Here is an 18,854-nt window from a genome sequence, read left to right as displayed (position 1 = left end):
CCAAGCTGTTACAATATCATGACTATATTCCTAATGCTATACATTACATCCCGGTTACTTATTTATTTTACCATTGGAAGTCTGTCCTTTTTTTTTTTTTTTTTTTTGTGAGGGCATCTCTCATATTTATTGATCAAATGGTTGTTAACGACAATAAAATTCTGTATAGGGGAGTCAATGCTCAATGCACAATCATTAATCCAACCCAAGCCTAATTTTCATCAGTCTCCAATCTTCTGAGGCATAACAAACAAGTTCTTACATGGAGAACAAATTCTTACATAATGAATAAGTTACATAGTGAACAGTACAAGGGCAGTCATCACAGAAACTTTTGGTTTTGCTCATGCATTATGAACTATAAACAGTCAGTTCAAATATGAATACTCATTTGGTTTTTATACTTGATTTATATGTGGATACCACATTTCTCTCTTTATTATTATTATTTTTAATAAAATGCTGAAGTGGTAGGTAGATACAAGATAAAGGTAGAAAACATAGTTTAGTGTTGTAAGAGAGCAAATGTAGATGATCAGGTGTGTGCCTGTAGACTATGTGTTAATCCAAGCTAGACAAGGGCAATTAAACATCCATGTATGCAGAAGATTTCTCTCAGAACGGGGGGGTGAGGTTCTAAGCCTCACCTCTGTTGATCCCCAATTTCTCACCTGATGACCCCCCTGCGACTGTGCCTGTCTTAGGTTGTTCCTCCCATAAGGAATCTTACCCGTCTCTGGCTAACCAGTCATCTTCCGGGGCCATACAGGGAAATGTAAAGTTGGTAAGTGAGAGAGAAGCCTTATTGTTTGAAATGGTTAGCTTTTTATTTCTTTGCATATTTATGCCCTGTAGCTTCTATGCCCAGCATTTGTCTTGAGGTATCTTTACCACTTGGAAGAATTATGATACTCGGTAAATTTGATATGAGGCACGAATTCTATTTAAGGGTTGTAATTAGGAAGGAAGAAGAAAAGCTATAGAAGTAGTAGGCGGAAGAAAACATGGGAAGATTGATTATTTCTTTGACATATCTTCTTGTAGAGATACTTCAGCATGTATAGGTTTTAAGCTATTACTTAAATTGCGCACACACATTAACATAATAGGAGTATAGTTACATAACCAAAGCATATCTGTAATTACCAGCCATCTCCAGTGAAACCAAGAGAACCAGTTAGGCACCTTAGGCATTTGTGAAAACTTATCTATGATATGGTGGATATTGTCCAACTGAACTTGAACAGTCTGAGAGAAATCAGACAAATTAAAACAACCCATTCCTGGGGAATGTTCATATCCCTTATGTTCTTTTAACAGTAAATAGTCTGTAGTTGTAAGATTTTGGAGCGCTACAATTTGCAGTTCTCCGAATTCTTGATTGAGTTCCAACAGTATAGATCCAGTCAAATTTGTTGTTTTACTGTATGCACAGGCCAGCTTAGATATCTCCATTCCCATGGCAAGTCCAGGAGCTGGTGGGATGAGTGCATCTACAGCTGTAGCAGTGCATGGATCTTCGTTGGGGTTTTTTGATGATCATCTTCTGGCATGAGTCTTCCAGAGAGTGCTGATGTTGGAAGTTCTCTTTCATATCGTGTCTTAGTTCATTTTCGGGGTAGCCCAATTAGGCTTTGATCTTCTGTATAAACGCAAACAGACCCTTTGCCTACACTTTTATATGCCCTTTATACCCTTGTGTAGAACTCATTGGAGGTTACCACACAGGAACTGCCCTTTTTTTTTTTGTTTTGTTTTGTTTTGTTTTGTTTTTGGTATCACTAAACTACACTTACATGACGAATATTATGTTTACTAGGCTCTCCCCTATACCAGGTCTCCCCCCAAACCCCTTTACAGTCACTGTCCATCAGTATAGCAAAATGTTGTAGAATCACTACTTGCCTTCTCTGTGTTGTACAGCCCTCCCTTTTCTCCTACCCCCCATGCATGTTAATCTTAATGCACCCCCACTTCTCTCCCCCCTCCCCTTATCCCTCCCCACCCACCCATCCTCCCCAGCCCCTTTCCCTTTGGTACCTGTTAGTCCATTCTTGAGTTCTGTGATTCTGCTGCTGTTTTGTTCCTTCAGTTTTTCCTTTGTTCTTATATTCCACAGATAAGTGAAATCATTTGGTATTTCTCTTTCTCCGCTTGGCTTGTTTCACTGAGCATAATACCCTCCAGCTCCATCCATGTTGCTACAAATGGTTGGATTTGCCCTTTTCTTACGGCTGAGTAGTATTCCATTGTGTATATGTACCACATCTTCTTTATCCATTCATCTATCGATGGACATTTAGGTTACTTCCAATTCTTGGCTATTGTAAATAGTGCTGCGATAAACACAGGGGTGCACTGATCTTTCTCATACTTGATTGCTGCATTCTTAGGGTAAATTCCTAGGAGTGCAATTCCTGGGTCAAATGGTAAGTCTGTTTTGAGCATTTTGATGTACCTCCATACTGCTTCCCACAATGGTTGAACTAACTTACATTCCCACCAGCAGTGTAGGAGGGTTCCCCTTTCTCCACAGCCTCGCCAACATTTGTTGTTGTTTGTCTTTTGGATGGCAGCCATCCTTACTGGTGTGAGGTGATACCTCATTGTAGTTTTAATTTGCATTTCTCTGATAATTAGTGATGTGGAGCATCTTTTCATGTGTCTGTTGGCCATCTGTATTTCTTTTTTGGAGAACTGTCTGTTCAGTTCCTCTGCCCATTTTTTAATTGGGTTATTTGTTTTTTGTTTGTTGAGGCGTGTGAGCTCTTTATATATTCTGGATGTCAAGCCTTTATCGGATGTGTCATTTTCAAATATATTCTCCCATACTGTAGGGATCCTTTTTGTTCTATTGATGGTGTCTTTTGCTGTACAGAAGCTTTTCGGCTTAATATAGTCCCACTTGTTCATTTTTGCTGTTGTTTTCCTTGCCCGGGGAGATATGTTCAAGAAGAGGTCACTCAAGTTTATGTCTAAGAGGTTTGTGCCTATGTTTTCTTCCAAGAGTTTAATGGTTTCATGACTAACATTCAGGTCTTTGATCCATTTTGAGTTTACTTTTGTATATGGGGTTAGACAATGGTCCAGTTTCATTCTCCTACATGTAGCTGTCCAGTTTTGCCAGCACCACCTGTTGAAGAGACTGTCATTTTGCCATTGTATGTCCATGGCTCCTTTATCAAATATTAATTGACCATATATGTCTGGGTTAATGTCTGGATTCTCTAGTCTGTTCCATTGGTCTGTGGCTCTGCTCTTGTGCCAGTACCAAATTGTCTTGATTACTATGGCTTTATAGTAGAGCTTGAAGTTGGGGAGTGAGATCCCCCCTACTTTATTCTTCTTTCTCAGGATTGCTTTGGCTATTCGGGGTCTTTGGTGTTTCCATATGAATTTTTGAATTATTTGTTCCAGTTCATTGAAGAATGTTGCTGGTAGTTTCATAGGGATTGCATCAAATCTGTATATTGCTTTGGGCAGGATGGCCATTTTGACGATATTAATTCTTCCTAGCCATGAGCATGGGATGAGTTTCCATCTGTTAATGTCCCCTTTAATTTCTCTTAAGAGTGACTTGTAGTTTTCAGAGTATAAGTCTTTCACTTCTTTGGTTAGGTTTATTCCTAGTTATTTTATTTTTTTTTGATGGAATTGTGAATGGAGTTGTTTTCCTGATTTCTCTTTCTGTTTGTTCATTGTTAGTATATAGGAAAGCCACAGAATTCTGTGTGTTGATTTTGTATCCTGCAACTTTGCTGTATTCCGATATCAGTTCTAGTAGTTTTGGGGTGGAGTCTTTAGGGTTTTTTATGTACAGTATCATGTCATCTGCAAATAGTGACAGTTTAACTTCTTCTTTACCAATCTGGATTCCTTGTATTTCTTTGTTTTGTCTGATTGCCGTGGCTAGGACCTCCAGTACTATGTTAAATAACAGTGGAGAGAGTGGGCATCCCTGTCTAGTTCCCGATCTCAGCGGAAATGCTTTCAGCTTCTCGCTGTTCAATATAATGTTGGCTGTGGGTTTATCATAGATGGCCTTTATTATGTTGAGGTACTTGCCCTCTATTCCCATTTTGCTGAGAGTTTTTATCATGAATGGATGTTGAACTTTGTCAGATGCTTTTTCAGCATCTATGGAGATGATCATGTGGTTTTTGTCTTTCTTTTTGTTGATGTGGTGGATGATGTTGATGGACTTTCGAATGTTGTACCATCCTTGCATCCCTGGGATGAATCCCACTTGGTCATGGTGTATGATCCTTTTGATGTATTTTTGAATTCGGTTTGCTAAAATTTTGTTGAGTATTTTTGGATCTACGTTCATCAGGGATATTGGTCTGTAGTTTTCTTTTTTGGTGGGGTCTTTGCCTGGTTTTGGTATTTGGGTGATGTTAGCTTCATAGAATGAGTTTGGGAGTATCCCCTCCTCCTCTATTTTTTGGAGAACTTTAAGGAGAATGGGTATTGTGTCTTCCCTGTATGTCTGATAAAATTCTGAGGTAAATCCATCTGGCCTGGGGGTTTTGTTCTTTGGTAGTTTTTTGATTACCGCTTCAATTTCGTTGCTGGTAATTGGTCTGTTTAGATTTTCTGTTTCTTTCTGGGTCAATCTTGGAAGGTTGTATTTTTCTAGGAAGTTGTCCATTTCTCCTAGGTTTCCCAGCTTGTTAGCATATAAGTTTTCATAGTATTCTCCAATAATTCTTTGCATTTCCGTGGGGTCTGTCGTGATTTTTCCTTTCTCGTTTCTGATACTGTTGATTTGTGTTGACTCTCTTTTCTTCTTAATAAGTCTGGCTAGAGGCTTATCTATTTTATTTTCTCGAAGAACCATCTCTTGGTTTCATTGATTTTTTCTGTTGTTTTATTATTCTCAATTTTATTTATTTCTTCTCTGATCTTTATTATGTCCCTCCTTCTGCTGACCTTAGGCCTCATTTGTTCTTCTTTTTCCAATTTTGATAATTGTGACATCTGACCGTTCATTTGGGCTTGTTCTTCCTTTTTTAAATATGCTTGGATTGCTATATACTTTCCTCATAAGACTGCTTTTGCTGTGTCCCACAGAAGTTGGGGCTTAGTGTTGTTGTTGTCATTTGTTTCCATATATTGCTGGATCTCCATTTTGATTTGGTCATTGATCCATTGATTATTTAGGAGCGTGTTGTTAAGCCTCCATGTGTTTGTGAGCCTCTTTGCTTTCTTTGTACAGTTTATTTCTAGTTTTATGCCTTTGTGGTCTGAAAAGTTGGTTGGTAGGATTTCAATCTTTTGGAATTTTCTGAGGCTCTTTTTGTGGCCTAGTATGTGGTCTATTCTGGAGAATGTTCCATGTGCACTTGAGAAGAATGTATATCCCGCTGCTTTTGGATGTAGAGTTCTATAGATGTCTATTATGTCCATCTGCTCTACTGTGTTGTTCAGTGCTTCCGTGTCCTTACTTATTTTCTGCCCAGTGGATCTATCCTTTGGGGTGAGTGGTGTGTTGAAGTCTCCTAGATTGAATGCTTTGCAGTCTATATCCCCCTTTAGTTCTGTTAGTATTTGTTTCACATATGCTGGTGCTCCTGTGTTGGGTGCATATATATTTAGAATGGTTATATCCTCTTGTTGGACTGAGCACTTTATCATTATGTAGTGTACTTCTTTATCTCTTGTTACTTTCTTTGTTTTGAAGTCTATTTTGTCTGATATTAGTACTGCAACCCCTGCTTTCTTTTCACTTTTGTTTGCTTGAAATATGTTTTTCCATCCCTTGACTTTTAGTCTGTACATGTCTTTGGGTTTGAGGTGAGTTTCTTGTAAGCAGCATATAGATGGGTCTTGCTTTTTTATCCATTCTATTACTCTGTGTCTCTTGATTGGTGCATTCAACCCATTAACATTTAGGTTGACTATTGAAAGATATGTACTTATTGCCATTGCATGCTTTAAGTTCATGGTTACCAAAGGTTCAAGGTTAGCCTCTTTAGTATCTTACTGCCTTACTTAGCTCACTTATTCAGCTGTTATATATACTGTCTGTAGATTCTTTTCTTCTCTCCCTTCCTGTTCCTCCTCTTCGATTCTTCATATGTTGGGTGTTTTGTGCTGTGCTCTTTCTAGGAGTGCTCCAATCTCGAGCAGTCCCTGTAAGATGTTCTGTAGAGGTGGTTTGTGGAAAGCAAATTCCCTCAGCTTTTGTTTGTCTGGGAATTGTTTAATCCCACCATCATATTTGAATGATAGTCGTGCTGGATACAGTATCCTTGGTTCAAGGCCCTTCTGTTTCATTGTATTAAATATATCATGCCATTCTCTTCTGGCCTGTAGGGTTTCTGTTGAGAAATCTGATGTTAGCCTGATGGGTTTCCCTTTATAGGTGACCTTTTTCTCTCTAGCTTCCTTTAACACTCTTTCCTTGTCCTTGATCTTTGCCATTTTAATTATTATGTGTCTTGGTGTTGTCCTCCTTGGATCCTTTCTGTTGGGAGTTCTGTGTATTTCCGTGGTCTGGTAGATTATTTCCTCCCCCAGTTTGGGGAAGTTTTCAGCAATAATTTCTTCTAAGATACTTTCCATCTCTTTTCCTCTCTCTTATTCTTCTGGGACCCCTATAATACGGATATTGTTCCTTTTGGATTGATCACACAGTTCTCTTAATATTGTTTCATTCCTGGAGATCCTTTTGTCTCTCTCTATGTCAGCTTCTATGCGTTCCTGTTCTCTGATTTCAATTCCATCAATGGCCTCTTGCATTCTCTCCATTCTGCTTATAAACCCTTCCAGAGTTTGTTTCATTTTTGCGATCTCCTTTCTGGCATCTGTGATCTCCCTCCGGACTTCATCCCATTTCTCTTGCGTATTTCTCTGCATCTCTGTCAGCATGTTTATGATTCTTATTTTGAATTCTTTTTCAGGAAGACTGGTTAGGTCTGTCTCCTCCTCTGGTGTTGTCTCTGTGATCTTTGTCTGCCTGTAGCTTAGCCTTTTCATGGTGATAGGAATAGTTTGCAGAGCTGGGACGAGTGATGGCTGGAAGGACTTCCTTTCTTTTTGGTTTGTGGCCCTCCTCTCCTGGGAGAACAGCGACCTCTAGTGGCTTGTGCTGCGCAGCTGCGCGCAGACAGGGCTTCTGCTTCCTGCCGGGCTGCTATGGAGTTAATCTCCGCTGTTGCTCTGGGTGTGTCCTGGCTCGGGCAGCTACTCCAAAGTGGTGGAGTTGCGTTGGCGCAGGAGCGGCTGGAAGGCTATTTATCTCCGTAAGGGGCCTCCCTGCTCCCTGCAGCCCAGGGGTTAGGGTGCCCAGAGATTCCCCGGATTCCCTACCTCTGGATTAAGTGTCCCACCCTGCCCCTTTAAGACTTCCAAAAAGCACCCGCCAAAACAAAACAACGACCACCAAAAAAAAAAAAAGAAAGAAAAATTTTTTTAAATTAAAAAATATATATATTTTTTAATTAAAAAAAAAAATGTGCTCGCTCGTTTTTCTTTATTCTCCGGTGCCAGCCTCAGGCCTCAGCTCACTGGTCTTGCTGACCTGTGTCCCTAGTATTGGGGTCCCTATCCCTTTAAGACTTCCAAAAAGCGCTCGCCAAAACAAAACAGCAAAAAAGAAAAAAAAAAAAAATGGTCGCGCGCTTTTCTTATGTCCTCTGTGGCCCAGCCTCCAGTGCCTGCTCACTGTTCTTGCTGCCCTGTTTTCCCAGTATCGAGGGCCCTGCACTCTGGCCCGGATGGCTGGGGCTGGGTGTTCGGCAGCCCTGGGCTCCGTCTCCCTCCCGCTCTGCCTGCTCTTCTCCCGCCGGGAGCTGGGGGGACGTGCGCTCGGCCCCCACCGGGCCGGGGTTGTATCTTACCCCCTTCGCGAGGTGCTGGGTTCTCTCAGGTGCGGATGTGGTCTGGATATTGTCCTGTGTCCTCTGGTCTTTATTCTAGGAAGGGTTGTCTTTGTTATATTTTCATAGATATATGTTGTTTTGGGAGGAGATTTCCGCTGCTTTACTCATGCCGCCATCTTCCGCCCCCTTCCTATGTACTCTTTAATCTGTTTTCCAGTTTGTTCACGTTCCCTAATAAAACCCTTTGCAGCCTTTTTGCTCCAATACATGGTTCCATTTAATTGTCATGTCTTTTAGCCTCCTTTTGAATCCAGAGTATTTCCACAGCTTTGTCTTTTATGACACTGACATGTTTGTAGAATACAGTGTTCCTTGATTCTGTGGGCTATTTCCTTATAATTAGTTTGAGGTTTTGCATTCTTGGTCAGAGTGCACTGCACAGGTGATAATGTTCAAAGGCACTTGATGGCCACCTGACCCCATTGTTAATGTTAATTTTGATCTTCTAGTCAGGGTGTTACTGATTTCTCCACTGTATACATATTGAGGGTTTTTGTCCCTCCCTTGTAGCTAATAAGCAGTCTATGCAAAGACACCTTAAGACAAAATTTCCCTTGGATTTAGCATCCTTTAATGATTTTTGCCTGATCCAGTCTTTACCATGATGTTACAAAAAGAGGGTTATACTATTCTTGCACTCCCTCCACAATTACCAGTTAACCTTTGCCTTTCTCCTGTGAACAAGAACCCTCCTTCTTTTCCTCTATTTAATTTATTGTGTTTTAACAGTGTGGACTCAGGGATTTGTATTTTTTCAATAGTTTATACTTTATTACTGCACTTAATATTTTGGTGCTTAGCTTGTCCAGATTTGGCTAGCAGGAGGTCCTTCAAACTGGCTCCTGTATCTTTGTGACAAGACCCCACCAAGTCTTCCTCCATCATTTTTTGAGCACTTCTTTACTTTCTGGTATAATAAAATATTCTGGACTTGTCTTGTACTTGTCCTGTCCCAGCTCATGGAATCAGGCAGTTTGCCTGAGGAATCTGGCTCCATTTAGGGAGAATGGTAGTAGAGATCAGTATCTGGGCACTGGGTGTACTCATTCCTACAGGGGTGTCTTTTTGGAGTTTAATCATCATAGAGTTTATACACCATCCAGGAAGAAACCTAAGGCCCTTTAACAGCAGACAAAGCTAAGAAATGCTCTCTCTCTCACTCACACTCACACACACACACACACACACACACACACACACACACACGTGTACATATTTTAGAAGTCATGAGTACATACCAATGCCTTCTATTTCAACCCATCCCCACAGTTATTTATTTTCCTCTTTTCCATGTTTGTGTGTCCCTCCTATACTGAGAACTGCAGCTCCCAATAATAACACATTTACTCATTTGCTCAATCCTGAAATATATTTAAAATAGTTTCAGAATTGTTTTGTATGTACTACTATGTATGCAAACCTAATAAAAAGAATTGGGGATTTGTTTGCAGTTCTTTCCTTCTTGGCTAAGACTGAGAGTATTAGTCAAATATTTTATTCATAATTGACTTAGAATAGTTCTTTCCTTCTTTCATCCTTTCCTTTCAGTGTAGTTGTTATTTATTCTTTTGAAATAAAATTAGGCTCATCTGTTTTAGTTTGCTTTCAGCTTAGGTTCCTCCCCATTCCTATTCATGTTATTTTGATTTTATTTTTTGAATATGTAGGATATTAACATGCTCTCAAAAATCAGAACTATGCAAAAGTTGTCCTCCATAATGTTTCAGTTTGATTTTCAACTCCCTTTTTATGAAGGAAAAGATGTATAACTAGCCAAAGGGCATTTACTGTACCTATGTTCAATGTTACTGTTATTTAAAACAGATTTTTTCTATTAAGATTAAGATTATAAATTTTGGGAAATATACTTTAGGCTCAATGATTTGTAACTTGGTTTTCTGGGGACAGTAGCTTTCAGCACACTAGAGTTACTGTTCAATGTTTTCAATAACATTCACTCCATGCTGCAGTGATTTGGTGGAGGTGGGAGTACACAAAGGATACAGGTGTGGTCTCTGACCCATTTTGAGAATGCTTGCTGTAGGTTAATGAGAACATTACAACCTCCCAAGTGCCATTGCTCAGGAAAAATCACAGAGACTCCTGTGATGCAGAAGAGCAGTGACTGTGTAATAAGACAAAATAATTAAATCAAGCAAACAGACACAAAACTTTTAGTTCCAGATTAATACGTGAAAAAAGTACCATGTTGATGCCTTGACTGTGCTGCCTCAAGTGTGTCTCCCTTTGTTTTCCCACAAAGGTGCTTATGTGGGAATCCTGTACTTAATGATACTCTCGACAACGTGTTTGAAAAGTCACACAATAGATGATTTATACTCATCCTGTATTTGCCTTTTCTAATAATGTATATACTAAGTTTATAAATCTAATCCAGGATAAAGCTATGGTACACCAGCTATAATTTAACTGGTTAAAAGTACTGAAGTTGGCTTGATGGTGTCAGAATATAATTGTGTGTTTTCTCTTTGTTGCAGCCTTAATACAGATACTGGCAGCTGCTGTGGCTGAGCGAGATGTGGTTTATTTCACCTTTGGGGACTCAGAATTGATGAGAGACATTTACAGCATGCATACTTTCCTTACTGAAAGGAAACTAACTGTTGGTAAGTAGGAAATAGTCTTGACACTTTGTATCTAGATGGATTATACACCATACAGGAGGAACACATACTAAATCCAGATGTATTACAGTGGATAAGAAAAAATGAAAGCATGATTTTAAGAAGAGGGACAAAGTCTTGCAGAATCTTCTTATCTGGCAGTTTGATCTGCAATCTTGAATGAGTACGTCAGCTTATTAAAGTAAGGCCAAGAAGCTGGACTTGATGTCCATTTTTACTTTTGTGGGTATAGAAAACTAAAAGAGGGAAGATGTAGGAGGGAAAGTTCAAACCTAAGAGGCTTCACTGTGAGTTATATTTGCCAGACATGCCATCATGCTCACCTGCTGTGTTTCAGTTGGACATGAAAGGCCTGGCTACTAAGGTAGTTGAATGTAGAATAGAGTTGCCATGAACTCCCAAAACGATGCATGGATGACGCACCATGTACAGCCTGTTGTAATCATGAACTAATAAGTCGTTTCTTTAACGTGTTTTTTTAAATTTTAGCTTTATGTCAAGAAAGTCTTCCAAGCATATGAAATTCATGCTGTATTTTCAAAAGCCAAAATTTAGTACATATTATTTAGATTGAGATAAAAGTGGAATGTTCTTTAGTATCTAGATGGATTATATACCATCCAGGAAGAACACTTGGTAAATCTGGATGGATTACAGTAGATAAGAAAAAAATGAAAGCATGACTTTAAGAAGGGGGGACAAAGTCTTGCAGAATCTTTTTATCCATCTGTATACCACAGTGTACAAGTTGGTCTGGCCTTTTGCTCTCCAGGAGAAGTATATAAGCTGTTGCTACGATATTACAATGAAGAATGCAGAAGCTGTTCCACCCCTGGACCAGACATCAAGCTTTATTCATTCATCTATCATGCTGTTGGGTCCTGTGGAGAGACCACCAATCAGCCAGGACAAAGGACTGGAGCCTGAGGAGCCAAATGGATAGAACCTCCTTCCATCTCTCACCAGAAACATTCTATTTGAATTGGCAGGTGTAATATATGAACTGACTTAATATAAATGTGTATATAATCCATGTTTGTGGGCAAGGTTGCAATGTCTTCCACACACATGCAGTTGTCAGTTTATGTATCTAAGCTCCCTCCATCCTAATGTACATAGGCTTAGATATAGTTTGTTTCCTTTTTTTCTATTTTAGTTTTCATTCTTTAGTTTTTCTTTCTTTTGCCCATCAGATATTTGCCCATCAGTTATTTTTGTGAAATACATGAAAGGTTGTGCTCAGCCCATCAGGTCTCTCTTTTGATGCTTATTATTACACAAATTGCCTCTGCAGCTTGCAGATACCAGTGCTATCAGGGAAGAAGTTCAAATCCAAGAATCTCTTTTACTGCCCCAGCTGTTATTATGATTGCATTATTTGAGTTCTTGAATTTTGAAAATTAAGAAGTTGGGTCTTTTCCATATGTGTTACATGATGTAAATCTCCTAGGTTAAAACAATTTTGTATTTCAGACAAAATAATTCCAGAAGTAATTGTTTTGAGACATCATCTTTATCTGTAATGGTTTGTCCTTTTTCCCCTGATCAGTTTTTATTGATAACGGTTTTGGAAACTGACCAAGATGGAAGAAAATGTAGAATAAAATCCCTAAGTTAAAAAAAAAAAAAAAGGCAGATTCAAGTGAGTTGAAGGATTTTTTGTTTCTTGGGATTTTTTTCTTTTTAAATTAGGATTCTTGTTTATTCTCTGGTACTTGAGATATATTCATATAACCAAAGTTTAGGAACTGGGAACTTCATGCTGATTTATACATATTGAAGTTTCTCTGGTATTCAAAGGTTATATAGTTAATGAATTTTTACTAACAAATCATTTGTCAGAAATGCCCATATCATCTATATTTTATATATATAAATTCATGTTCTTTAAGTATGTCTTTGTGCAAGTACATAAAATCTAAATAAAACAAGCTGTGGAAAATGATTAGTTTAGGCTTTATCAGGGGCTCTGTTTAAGAGTCTTTATGTACAATTGTGTCCATTTAAAACAAAAAAAATAATTTTTTTGGACATTAACATGAAAGCTAATACCAACTGTGTTAATTGAACATAGAGTTTAAACACCAAAATGCCTATTCATATTTCTAAAATAATCTTAAACCATACTGTTGAAATTCTAGTTTACAGTCAACTTTCAAGAAAAGCTACTAGAGGTCAAATCTTACTAATAAGTTTTGGTAGATAATCTAAACTCCTGGTGTCAGTGTCGGCAGGAAAAAAATGGGGCAATGGCAAATGTTTGTAACCCTTTTTGTTTCTACAGAGACTGAGAGGTTAATGGAAACTGGCACCTGAAGGCAGCCACTTGTCATTGATTAAGTTCCTTACCATAGTAACTAAGACTTAGAATCATCTCCCAAAAGTCCAAGGTATCTGGCTTTATTTCTACTGGTACTAAAATCTTTTCTTTCCTTCCCAACCCATTCTATGCTTTGGTTAAGCATTCATGGTTATGTTTCATTTCTTTTTTCTATCTCCATATTCCCCCTTGCCCAGCCCCAAGACTAAATAGTCCTTTAAAACATTAAATAAACAGATAGGATGATTCATATGGTAGAGAAATCATTAAATCCTGATAAGAAAAACTACCCAGCCTGATCTTCTGAAATGGAGAATCTGAGATTCAGCTGTTAGACTGAACAGCCTTAGTGACTGAGCCATCTACCTGACTGGCTCTCTTGTTGAACAGTTTCCAAAAGTAAAGTGTTCCTACTTTTTTGTCCCAGTACATTCTGGGATTGGAACAGTTTAATTAGCTAGAACATGAAGCAAAGTAATGTCCATTTTTTGAAGTGGGAGGAATGTGATGAGAATATGACTACTTTCTTCATAAAAGCCCTTTATAAACAGAGAGAAAAATCAGACATCTAATTAACAGTCTTATCTATTCTAAGATATTTAGCAGTACCTTTTATGCCTTGGCATTTGGGGTTTGTTGTTTTATTCTATGTTGTTTTCCCTTCCTGTTTGTAATATCTGTCGAGGCATGAAAGGATATTTTTAGCTTAGAATTCTTAGACTTACAGCTCAGTTGCTTTGCAGTTTTCTCCTAGCTAACAATAACAGTTTAAGGAAGCAATGTGGACTAAACGGAAAGGGCATAAGATATCAAATCAGCCAAGCTAGTTCAAATGCTAACCACATGCATAGCTAAGATTTTCATCTTCTCTAAATAAATTGAATTTCTGAGCCTTACTTAATGAGGAAATGGGCTATTTGCACCTATTGGGAAATACTATATATATATAAAGCAACCAGCAGGGTCTGGCACATAGTTGGTACTCAGTAAATGTCAACTATTTTAGTTGACCAGGAAACATTTATGGAGCACCTACTATATATTAAGTACTGTGCTAGTTGCTTTACATATTTTGCCCATTTTTTCAGTGGGCTTATAGATAGATGCCCAGAGGTTAGGGAAGACTGTCTCAGTCTCCAAAAGTTCATTATAAAAGGAGACTTAACTCTCTCATCCCTGGCAGTGTTCCTGATAGAGCAGAGGCTCTGTCACTCTTGGTTCCCTACCAAGCTCTTAGGATAGCTTACCCGAGATTCATTAGTGACTAGTTATCAGTGGAGTACATTAAATTTTCTCTGTCCTTGCTGGTTGAAGTGAAAGTAAGTACAGACAGACAAAAATGGGTATTTATTTTATTTTATTTTTTATTTTGGTGTCATTAATGTACAGTTACATGAGCAACATTATGGTTACTAGACTCCCCCCATTATCAAGTCCCCACCACATACCCCATTACAGTCACTGTCCATCAGCATAGTAAGATGCTACAGAATCACTATCTGTCTTCTCTGGGCTGTACTGCCTTCCCTGTGCTCCCCAACCCCCCACGTACATTATGTGTGCTATTCGTAATGCCCCCTTTTCCCCATTATCCCTCCATTCCCACACATCCTCCCCAGTCCCTTTCCCTTTGGTAACTGTTAGTCCATTCTTGGGTTCTGTGAGTCTGCTGCTGTTTTGTTCCTTCAGTTTTTGCTTTGTTCTTATACTCCACAGATGAGTGAAATCATTTGAAACTTGTCTTCTCCACCTGGTTTACTTCACAGAACATAGTATCTCTAGCTCCATCCATGTTGTTGCAAATGGTAGGATTTGTTTTCTTCTTATGGCTGAATAATATTCCACTGTGTATATGTACCACATCTTCTTTATCCATTCATCTACTGATGGACACTTAGGTTGCTTCCATGTCTTGGCTATTATAAATAGTGCTGCGATAAATATAGGGGTGCATCTGTCTTTTTCAAACTGGGCTGCTGCATTCTTAGGGTAAATTCCTAGAAGTGGAATTCCTGGGTCAAATGGTATGTCTATTTTGAGCATTTTGAGGAACCTCCATACTGCTTTCCACAATGGTTGAACTAGTTTGCATTCCCACCAGCAATGTAGGAGGGTTCCCCTTTCTCCACATCCTCACCAACATTTGTTGTTCTTTGTCTTTTGGATGGTGGCCATCTTAACTGGTGTGAGGTGATATCTCATTGTGATTTTAATTTGCATTTCTCTGATGATTAGGGATGCGGAGCATCTTTTCATGTGCCTGTTGGCCATCTGAATTTATTCTTTGGAGAAGTGTCTGTTCAGATCCTCTGCCCATTTTTTAATTGGCTTATTTGCTTTTTGTTTGTTGAGGTGCATGAGCTCTCTGTATATTTTGGATGTCAACCCTTTATCGGATCTGTCATTTATGAATATATTCTCCCATACTGTAGGATGCCTTTTTGTTCTATTGATGGTGTCCTTTGCTGTACAAAAGATTTTCAGCTTGATATAGTCGCACTTGTTCATTTTTGCTTTTGTTTCCCTTGCCCGGGAACATATGTTCATGAAGAAGTTGCTCATGTTTATGTCCAAGAGACTTTTGCCTATGTTTTCTCTAAGAGTTTTATGGTTTCTTAACTTACATTCAGGTCTTTGATCCATTTCGAATTTACTTTTGTTTATGGGGTTAGACAATGATCCAGTTTCATTCTGTTACATGTAGGTATCCAGTTTTGCCAATACCAGCTGTTGAAGAGGCTGTCATTTCCCCATTGTATATCCATGGCTCATTTATCGTATATTAACTGACCATATATGTTTGGGTTAACATCTGGGCTCTCTATTCTGTTCAACTGGTTTCTGGGTCTGTTCTTGTGCCAGTACCAAATTGTCTTGCTAACTGTGGCTTTGTAGTACAGCTTGAAGATGGGAAGCGATATCCCCCCTGCTTTATTCTTCCTTCTCAGGATTTCTTTGGCTATTTGGGGTCATTGGTGGTTCCATATGAATTTTAGAACTATTTTTTCCAGTTCGTTGAAGAATGCTGTTGGTATATTGATAGGGATTTCATTGAATCTGTAGATTGCCTATGGCAGGATCGCCATTTTGATAATTTTAATTATTCCTAGCCAAGAGCATGGGATGAATTTCCATTTGTTAATGTCCTCTTGAATTTCTCTTAAGAATATCATGTAGTTCAGGGTATAGGTCTTTCACTTCCTTGGTTAGCTTTATTCCTATGGATTCTACTCTTTTTGATGCAATTGTGAATAGAATTGTTCTCCTGATTTCTCTTTCTGCTAGTTCATCATTACTGTATAGGAATGCAACAGGTTTGTGTGTATTCATTTTGTATCCTGCAAGTTTGCTGAATTCAGATATTAAGTTTTAGTACTTTTGGGGTGGAGGCTTTAGGGGTTTTTTATGTACAATATCATGTCATCTGCAAATAGTGACAGTTTAACTTCTTTCTTGCCAATCTGGATGCCTTTTATTTCTTTGTTTTGTCTGATTGCCATGGCTAGGACCTCCAGTACTATGTTGAATGAAAGTGGGGAGAGAGGGCATCCTTGTCTTCTTCCCGATCTTAGGTGAAAAGGTTTCAGCTTCTCACTGTTAAGTATGATGTTAGCTGTGGGTTTGTCATATATGGCCTTTATTATGTTGAGGTACTTGCCCTCTATGCCCATTTTGTTGAGAGTTTTTATCATGAATGGATGTTGAATTTTGTCAAATGCTTTTTAACCGTCTATGGAGATGATCATTTGGTTTTTGTCCTTCTTTTTGTTGATGTGGTGGATGATGTTGATGGGTTTTCGAATGTTGTACCATCCTTGCATCCCTGGGATGAATCCCACTTGGTCATGGTGTATGATCCTTTTGATGTATTTTTTTAATTTTGTTATCATTAATCTACAATTACATGAAGAACATTATGTTTACTAGGCTCTCCCCTACCCAAAGTCCCCCCCAGAAACCCCATTACAGTCACTGTCCATCAGCATAGAAAGATGTTGAGAATCACTACTTGTCTTCTCTGTGTTGCAAAGCCCTCCCCTTTCCCTGACCCCCCACATTATACATGCTAATCATAATACCCCCTTTCTTCTTCCCCGCCCTTATCCCTCCCTACCCTCCCATTCTCCCCAGTCTCTTTCCCTTTGGTAACTGTTAGTCCATTCTTGGGTTCTGTGATTCTGCTGCTGTTTTGTTCCTTCAGTTTTTTTTTTGTTCTTATACTCCACAGATGAATGAAATCATTTGGTATTTGTCTTTCTCCACTTGGCTTATTTCACTGAGCATAATACCCTCTAGCTCCATCCATGTTGTTGCAAATTGTAGGATTTGTTTTCTTCTTATGGCTGAATAATGTTCCATTGTGTATATGTACCACATTTTCTTTATCCATTCATCTTCTGATAGACACTTAGGTTGCTTCCATTTCTTGGCTATTGTAAATAGTGCTGCAATAAACATAGGGGTGCATCTGTCTTTTTCGAACTGGAGTGCTGCATCCTTAGGGTAAGTTCCTAGAAGTGGAATTCTTGGGTCAAATGGTAAGTCTATTTTGAGCATTTTGAGGAACCTCCATATTGCTTTCCACAATGGTTGAACTAATTTACATTCCCACCAGCAGTGTAGGAGGGTTCCTTTTTGATGTATTTTTGAATTCGATTTGCTAATACTTTGTTCAGTATTTTTGCATCTATGTTCATCAGGGATATTTATCTGTAATTTTCTTTTTTGTGGTGTCTTTGCCTGGTTTTGGTATTAGAGTGATGCTGGCTTCATAGAATCAGTTTGGAAGTATTTCCTCCTCTTCTATTTTATGGAAAACGTTAAGGAGAATGGGTATTATGTCTTCTCTAAATGTCTGATAAACTTGAGCGGTGGGAGGAGGGGCTCAAGATGGTGGCGTGAGTAGGGCGGTGGAAATTCCCTCCCAAAACCATGTATATTTTTGAAAATACAACAAATACAACTATTCCTAAAAGAGAGAAGAGAAGATACAGTACAACAGCCAGGCTACATCTACATCTGCAAGAACTCAGCATCTCTTGGAAAGGGTAAGATACAAAGTCGTGACCTGGCAGGACCCGAGCACTCTCCCCACCCCAGCTCACTGGAGGGAGGAGAAGAATCAGATTGGGGTGGGAGTGGAAGCACAGGACTGCTAAGTGACCAGCCCTAGTTGTCTGCACTGGGACAGAAGACACAAATTCGATGGTGTACTGGGAATTAGAGCAACCGAAAAGTAAAATATGAGATGGAGACTGAGAGCAGGTCCCCACAGCTGGCTCCCCTGGGACAAAAAAAAAGCGGGTGCTTTTTTTTTTTTTTTTGAGAGGGCATCTCTCATATTTATTGATCATATGGTTGTTAACAACAATAAAATTCTGTATAGGGGATTCAATGCACAATCATTAATCAACCCCATACCTAATTCTCAACAGTCTCCAATCTTCTGAAGCATAACTGAAAGGAAAAGAGTGACACACAGCAGCAATTCACCGGAGAATTCCGCTTTATTGGGGAAAGGTGCTGGGTTATATAGGAAGGGGCATGGGGTGATTGTGGTGTTACTTCTACGGGGCTGGTGGCTATTGGCTAGGTGCTGGGAGTGGGAGTGGGGAGAGAAGTGATTGGTCTTTAGGTGGCGCCATCGGGAACTGAGGACCCGGAAGAGAAGCCAGAAGTTTGCCATCTTACTGGTGGGGGCCCTTCAATAACAAACAAGTTTTTACATGGTGAACAAGTTCTTACATAGTGAATAAGTTCTTACATGGTGAACAGTGCAAGGGCAGTCATCACAGAAATTTTCGGTTTCGATCACACATTATGAACTGTAAACAATCAGGTCAATTATGATTTGTTTGATTTTTATACTTGATTTATATGTGAATCCCACATTTCTCCCTTATTATTATTATTATTATTTTTATTTTTAATAAAATGCTTAAGTGGTAGGTAGATGCAAGATAAAGGTAGAAAACATAGTTTAGTGCTGTAAGAGGGCAAATG

The 18,854-nt window shown here is 38.9% G+C and overlaps 1 protein-coding gene across 3 annotated transcripts in view; it reads left to right on the top strand.

The window, feature by feature from the left end:
- Positions 1-12,491, top strand: part of PARG (poly(ADP-ribose) glycohydrolase) — a 179,050-nt gene extending 166,559 nt beyond the window's left edge. For all 3 annotated transcript variants that reach the window (XM_057505767.1, XM_057505766.1, XM_057505765.1), the window contains 2 exons: positions 10,385-10,513; positions 11,304-12,491. In XM_057505767.1, coding sequence (XP_057361750.1) covers positions 10,385-10,513; positions 11,304-11,458 — 284 coding nt within the window. In that variant the 3' untranslated portion in view covers positions 11,459-12,491. The remainder of the gene's footprint in view (positions 1-10,384; positions 10,514-11,303) is intronic.
- The last annotated feature ends 6,363 nt before the right edge of the window (positions 12,492-18,854 follow it).

Source organism: Manis pentadactyla, chromosome 8 (genome assembly GCF_030020395.1).
Source record: "Manis pentadactyla isolate mManPen7 chromosome 8, mManPen7.hap1, whole genome shotgun sequence".
NCBI classification, from domain to species: domain Eukaryota; kingdom Metazoa; phylum Chordata; class Mammalia; order Pholidota; family Manidae; genus Manis; species Manis pentadactyla.
Note: the sequence above shows the minus strand (reverse complement) of the source record. Positions and strands in the feature narration are given on the sequence as shown.